The sequence below is a fragment of the Bubalus bubalis genome, chromosome 14, assembly GCF_019923935.1.
Source record: "Bubalus bubalis isolate 160015118507 breed Murrah chromosome 14, NDDB_SH_1, whole genome shotgun sequence".
NCBI lineage: Eukaryota > Metazoa > Chordata > Mammalia > Artiodactyla > Bovidae > Bubalus > Bubalus bubalis.
Genome location: NC_059170.1, coordinates 57,060,048 through 57,067,426, shown reverse-complemented (window position 1 = coordinate 57,067,426; position 7,379 = coordinate 57,060,048). Strand labels below are relative to the sequence as shown.

Genomic DNA, 7,379 nt, shown 5'->3' with positions numbered 1-7,379 from the left:
ATCCCTCCCAAGCCAGAACATTCATGTGAGGCATTGGAGAGCATCCACCAGACTCAACAGATCGACTTCACGGTAGGCAATTGTAAGGCAGACACTGAAATGAAATACCCCTTCAAGATGGTCCTTACAGTTTATTCTTTCTCCCATTAAGTTTTGGTGTGGTGACTCTTTGGTGAGCAGCTCATTCTTGCAATAAAAGCAATGCAGAAGATACCTTTTATTTTTAGCTTAAAAAAAAATTAAATAAAACAAACCACTTCCCCCATCTTCTGGCCACATAGCATGTGGGAATCTAAGTTCCCCAACCAGGGATCAAACTTGTGCCCCCTACAATGGAAGTGCAGCATCTTAACCACTGGACCATCAGAGAGGTCCCAAAAGACAATTTTAAAGAGACGTATTGTTGGATTTCAACCCAGCTTATTTAGATTTTTAGCATAACTGTTGTACTGAAGGTTTAATTCAAGTGAGGTCTTGTGAGGCCTTAAAACAGATGAAGCTTGGGGATCTTTTTCTTGAGAGAAAGAGTTAAAATTATAAATACAGAGAGCTGCAGGGCCTCTGTGCAGGGGTCAGCTCGGCACTGCGTGGGGTGCTCAGTGTTTCAAAGAATTGAAGTGAGGCAACCCGCCCATCCTCTGGCTCTGGAACTTTGCAGTGCCGCCAGGTGGCAGTATTGTATCAAATGTGAGAAACTGACCACCAGGGAAGCTGTGCACAGCATCTCCAGGGACATCTGTACCTGTGCTTTGAATCCCATCCTGTGCTCACAACTGCTTAAGGCTCCATGTGTGACGTTTCTCTTGGCAAAACAATCTGGTTTCCTTCCTTCAAACTTGGAAGGTTTACTGAAACCTTAAAGGTTGTCCATGCAGGTGACATCAACAGAAGCATCACTGTCATGGTGACAGAGTTTCTCCTTAAGCTTCTAATACACTTCCCCCTCTGTCTTATGGTAATTTCAAGTTGCATTTATGATAAAGCAAAAAAGTGTTTTCCATAACTTCTCCCCAAGTAATTTTAAGGAGCTTTGGCTTTTCTAATGCTTTTAATAACCATATTAGACTTTATTTACATCGATCTTCTAGCCATACAGCAACCATATCCCATCCTTGTCCCACTATATTTGACATGGTTTTCAGACACTCACACTTGCTCCATGCTCTGGTGAGGGACGCATCTATTCATCTAATGCAAATGGTCAAATGCTCTTCCTTCCTTTTCCCATCCCTCAAACCTATTTTTTTGTTTCTTTTTTATCCCATTAATAGATACCAGTTGGGTATTTGCAACTTTGTGACTCAAGTTTTAGGTTTAAAGGCAAAGAAGCAGCTCAGTCTCTAAATCAGTCTCTCCGGGCAGCTGGCCTCAGAATGCCAGCGGGGTTTTCTTTTCATTAAGCTTGTTTATATTAAGCACATTTATAGCCATTTTGTAAAAGTTATCAAATATAGCTTCTTACAAGGCTATATTGAAGAATAAAGAAAAAAACTTCCAAGCTGAACATTTCACACTGTCACATACATGAAAATATGTCAATGAGAATCCTGCTAAACTCAGAAACCAATATGTTAACTAGAATATTTTGAAAGTTTTTTTTTTTAACCTGGACCATTTAAATTATTTGTTGTTTCTATTTTAGAAACAATGGAAACAATATTGTTTCTATTTTCTGTTTTGTTTTTTTTGGCCACAAGGCATGTGGGATCTTAGCTCCTCACCAGGGATTGAGCTCTTACCTCCTGCATTGAAAGGTGAATCTTAACCACTAGACAACCAGGAAAGTCCCTCTAACCAGTCTTTTAACTTGCTCTTTCCCATGTGGGAAAGACTATGGGAACTGCCTTCAAAACTTTAAAACTGACAGTGTTAAGTTGATGGCTGGCTTCTGTATAAAGAGTACATGAGAGTCACCCTCGTGGATTACATGCATGCCACTCAGTGACATCCAAGTTACAAAATAGGAACTCTTTAATATAAACTGCAGGAGGAAGAGATTTTACAGTGGTTCTGACTTTAAAAAAATAAAATCAGCATGATAGCTAAAGTAGGTGTTCTGACTGTATATCTAATTTTAAAAATCCAATTAACACCAAGAGGGACTGGAAAGGATTTGCAAAATGTTTCTACCAAGAAATTCTTAAAAGCTTCTTACATAAGAAGGATCAGTCAAAGTAGTTTCCATCCTATTCATTAGAAGAAAAAATTTCGAACCACTAAATATTCCTATTAGGGAAAGAGAACAAACTTCTTTGCAGGCTGCAGAAGTCCCCACCCACCCCACAACATTTGATGCCCCCCATCATTAGCAGGGTAGCTGCCCATTTCTTATCTTGATTGACAGGTTAATAAGGGTCCTGGGGCTATCTTTTCAGCAGGAACACACAACCTTACCAATTACTTTTAAATTATTGCTAATCTGTCAGAAAATAACAAGCATGGGGAATAAAAATATCTGAAAAAGAGAAATGTCAGTTGAAGAAGCATTCACTTCCGGTGTTTGAAAAGGTTTGGTTCAGAAAACTTGCCAGAATTCAGTCAATAGAATTTAGGCACTGAAGGTTTTTTTTTTTTTTTTTTTTAAGAAAAACTTGTAGTTTATAATAGTTCATTGGTTCAATTAGGAGCGAAAAAGAAGGGAGTTTTGTAATGCAATTGTCCAGCAAAGGAAAACGCTTGAAATTGGGGGATTATGTGCACAGACCACCTGTAGGGCATTCAGAACCCTTTTCTATAAAGCTTCAACTCATGCCTAGCTGCCTGCAGGCTGGCTAACAATGCCGGGAAAAGCTGTTTAAAAGGCTGCGGGCACTTGTGCCTCTGGTCTTCACTAACTGTTACAAGTCTTCCTCTCCCTGGCTCTCTCTCCTTTTTAAAGTAAAAGTCCCACATCCCTTTCATGGAAGAACTTTAAGGCTCCGCGGTGGCCAATTGGTCTGCACGAAGAGGAGCCGGCCGCAGGGAAAGAAACTTCAGACTATACAGCACATTTGGAGAGGAGAAAAGATCAAAGTTTTTCCAACTCAAAGGACCAAGTTCCCTACAGATTAACCCTATTCATTTGGCTCCTCTTAAAGGAATGATGTGCTGAGCCACTGGGCAGACAGGTAAAAAGTTCAACAATTGCCAAAGCATTCTTCTGCTAATTCAACAGCCTTCTGCTCAAATAAATTAGCTTAGTCTTGACAGAGGAACAATAGCTTTTTTCTCTAGGAAAAGAAGCACATTTGATATACACAAGCCTGGAAGGTTATTAAGATGTTAACCCGTTAGTTTAATCCATTAAAGAGCGCCTGTTCCACCACCGGATTGTCGAGTGACTTACACTGTACAGTGTGATCGATGGCTGAAAACATTAACCTCTACCCTTCAGCAGTGTGTTAGGTCCTGGAGGAGCAGGTGCTTTCAAAATCACGGACAACGCGAGAAATGAGTGTGGGGTTTGAAGCCTTTAGTGATATTATACAACATAAATAACAAGGCCAGAGTGGAATTGTGCCTTGCAAAAGTTCCATTTACATCGACTAAGGTGAGTGGTATCCATGGATCAGAAAACAGCTAACATTAAAAACACCATCTTTTCGGAAAGGTGCAAAAACCTCAATTTTGATTTCAGTTTAACAGTGATATTTACTCTGCTAACAACTTAGGAACTCGAGTTTAACAGGTCATTTTTCTTCATGCCTAAGGTCAGTGTACATAATGAGAAACCAGAAAACGTCCCTGTTTCGGAGGGGCCCTCCACAAGCACGTTCAAGGTAACAGTCTAGGAGAGGCAGGGGGAGAGGGCGACGGTTAAGTCATTTATCAAAAGTCATTTTATTGACAAAATAGAATACTTATATTTGTTCTTACAGGGGTGGCCTCTAAACTTTTTACAGAAAATGTACAGACTGTATATCTTTGGGTATGTACATATTTTACACATTTTTACAATTTAACAAATAATTATATTTATAAATACATCCTCTAATGTAAGAAACCCGTATTTACTTGGGGTGTATAATTAAGACATTTCTTGTTTGTTTACTTAAGGCATTTGCCTGGTCATTAAGAATACCCAAACCGTGCGATCCCGTTAGGTCGCGCTCATCCCGCCTCTAGGACGTGTTAGGAGTAAGAGTTTTCGTAGCAGAGTCGAGGGAGAAAACTTAGGTCCCTCAGGTGAAATCTGTAGGTCTGGCTTCAAGCTCAGCAAATGGCAACCAGCGAGGGCTCCAAACCTTGGGTCTCGGAAACGCAGCCGCGGGGCTCACCCTCCTCTGCCCTGCCAACAGAAATGAACGCCTGGCGGGAGAAACTCCTCGCCCGTCGGTAGAGGAAAGGGGGGTGGGTCTGGGAGCCTTCAATGCCAGGTACTTTGTTCTAACTGAGTCCCAGCTAATGGATACCATTAAGAGTTCATTATGATGCTAATAGCAATCAACACGGTGAAGGGGTGGAAACCTCTGCCTTCGAGTGTCCTCCTCCCAGCTCCCCACCCCCCGCAGCACTCTGTCTCCTCGCCCCCTCCCCACACCTCGCAGGCGCACCCTCCCCTCCGCTCAGACCTGGGACAATGGCATCTGCTTTGGATAAGACACCGAGCTGGCTGTGCCAGATCGCCACGTCAGGCCGGTGCTGACGTCGCTGTAGAGGGAGCCCGCCCCGCCGGCCCCCGGTCCCCCGCCCCCACCGGCCCCCGGTCCCCCGCCCCCCGGGCCGCCGCCCGCCGCGCCCGCGCCCGCCGCGCCCGCGCCCTTGCTGGCCCAGCAGCAGCGGGTGCATAGCGCGCGCCACGACTCGAGCGTCTTGCCGGACCAGACCCACACGCCCGAGGTGATGCCCACTACCAGGCACATGAAGTACTTGAGCATAAAGACCGCGTAGTCGGGCCGGCGCGCCTGGTCGGGCTGTAGATCCCGCAGGCACGGGCAGTTGTGCGTGGCCTCCCAGCGCGGGCGGTTGTGCTGCTCGTAGAAGAGGCAGGCGACCACAACAGCGGCGGGCACGGTGTAGAGCACGGTGAAGAGGCCCAGGCGGATCATGAGCTTCTCCAGCTTGTGCGTCTTGGTGGGGCCACCCTGCTGCTTGATGACAGAGCGGATGCGGAAGAGCGACACGAAGCCGGCCAGCAGGAACATGGTGCCGATGAAGAGGTAGATGACCAGCGGCGCCAGCACGAAGCCGCGCAAGTTGTCCAGGCTCTGGTTGCCTACGTAGCAGATGCCTGCCACCGGGTCGCCGTCCACCGAGCTGAGCGCCAGCACGGCGATAGACTTGACGCTGGGCACGAGCCATGCGGCCAGGTGGAAGTACTGCGAGTAGCCGGCGATGGCCTCATTGCCCCATTTCATGCCCGCCGCCAGGAACCACGTGAGCGACAGGATCACCCACCAGATGGAGCTGGCCATGCCGAAGAAGTAGACGAGCAGAAAGACCACGGTGCACAGCGCCGGGCCGGTGGTCTCGTAGCGCACGTGCTGCTCCACGGCGCCCAGCTCCTCATACTCGCCGCGCCCACCCGGGCCCCCAGCGCCGGCTCCCGCCGCACCCGCGCCCGCCGCCGCGCCCCCCGCGCCTCCGGCCCCGCCCGCAGCCCCAGCGCCGCCGCTGCACGCCACCTTCTCGTGGCCCGCCACCAGGCGCACCAGGTAGCCGACAGACACGAAAAGGTAGCAGGCCGAGAGGAATATGATGGGCCGCTCCGGGTACTTGAAGCGCTCCATGTCGATGAGGAAGGTGGAGACGGTGGCGAAGGTGGACACGAAGCATAGTACAGACCACAGGCCTATCCAGAAGACGGTGAAGGCGCGCTCGTCCTGGCTGAAGAACGGGTTGTGGCAGGGCAACGCGCAGTTGGCGATCTGGCCCGTCTTGACGCGGTTGTAGAGAGGGTGCCGCTCGCTGGACACGCTCACCATGGGCGCGCGGCACTGGCATCCCGGCTCGCAGGGCGCCGCGCCGCCGCCAGGGGGCCGCGCCTTCCCGCCGCTGCCACCGCCGCCGCCGCCGCCGCGCGCTGGGGGCGCAGCCGCGTCCCCACCGCCGCCCCTGCCGCGGGACGGGGGCCGGGCCCCGGGTGGGCGGCCGTGGCCGCTGCCGGAGGGCGGCTGCTCACCGGGGGGCGGCGGCGGCGGGCGGCGCGGCGGGCTGGGCGCGGCCGTGGTGAGGTCAGTGCGGTTGTAGTCCATGCACAGCGTGTCGGGGTTGCCCTGCTCGGGCAGCCGGTCGCAGCGCATGCGGTCGGGCCAGGCGAAGCCGTACTGGCGCATAAGGGGCGCGCAGCCGGCCTTGGCGCGCTCGCACACCGAGCGGCAGGGAGGCAGGGGCTTCTTGTAGTCCTCTAGGCAGATGGGCGTGTACATGCTGCACAGGAAGAACTTGAGGTCGGGCGAGCACTGGATCTCCACCAGCGGCCAGAACTGGTGCACCTCCAGGCCCGCCTCGTCCTGCGTGTCGTGGTTGAACTGGTTGGGCATATAGGTGTAGTTGTAGCCGATGCCCTTGCACAGCGGCACGGTGATCTCCTGGCACGCCAGTTCCTTGGCTGAGGCGGCCGCCGCACCGCTCGAGCGCTGCAGCAGCGCCAGGGCGGCCAGCAAAGAGGTCACTTCCAACAGGTAACCCCACTCCATGCTGCGCGCCTCGGCCCCACGCCTTCGCCCTCCTGGCGGCGCGCGGAGGGGCGCCAGGGGCTCCTGCGAGAGCGCCGGGCTCTCTCCTGCCTCTCTCTGGAGGGGTTCTGCCAATAGCCTAGTCCCTTCTCGGGATGCGTCCTCTAGGAGCTGCGGGAGACGAGGGTGGCCGCCGAAGGGCACCGTGTTCCCAGGGTCTGCCCCGCTCACTCCCGCCGGGCTTAGCCCTCGCGGGACAGAGTGGCCGGCCCCCAGCTCATCTCTCCCTCCCTCGGTCGCTTTCTCCGCGCGCGCCGGTGACTCTGCCGGGCACTGAGGGCGGCGGCGCAGCAAGTTTCTTCTCGGGCCGCGGTGCGCAGTCAAGATGGCTGGGCCAGGCCGCTCTGAGCCGGGTCAGCCCCTGCAGCCCCCTTTCGGCGTCCCGGGGCTCATGCTCGCCCCCAAGGCCGCGCGGCTGCTGCCGGGGTTAGGGGCCCGCCTCCACGGAGGCCACGGCCCTCAGTCCCCGGCGTCCGTCCGTCGGTCAGCAGCCGGGATGACGGGCCCCGCCTCCGGTGGAAGTCGCGCTCCGGCCGGCACTGGGGCGAGGTGTCGATGGTCCCCTTCTCGCTGAACTCACGGAGGCAAATCCAGGCCGGAAGGCGGAGCAGACACCTGAGCGGCGCGCCCGCGCCCCGCCACCGCCGCCACCGCCGCCACCGCCGCCGCCACCTCCTCGGCGGGAGCAGTGTCCCTCGCCAACTTCCCGCTCCGGCCCCGCTA

General features: G+C 52.9%; 1 protein-coding gene across 1 annotated transcript; it reads right to left on the bottom strand.

Moving 5' to 3' along the window:
* Positions 1–3,434: 3,434 nt before the first annotated feature.
* FZD8 (frizzled class receptor 8) lies at positions 3,435–6,784 on the bottom strand. Its single transcript, XM_025264393.3, has one exon. It carries the CDS (start codon positions 6,615–6,617, stop codon positions 4,545–4,547), a length of 2,073 nt encoding a protein of 690 aa, XP_025120178.1. The 5' UTR covers positions 6,618–6,784; the 3' UTR covers positions 3,435–4,544.
* Between the last annotated feature and the right edge of the window lie 595 nt (positions 6,785–7,379).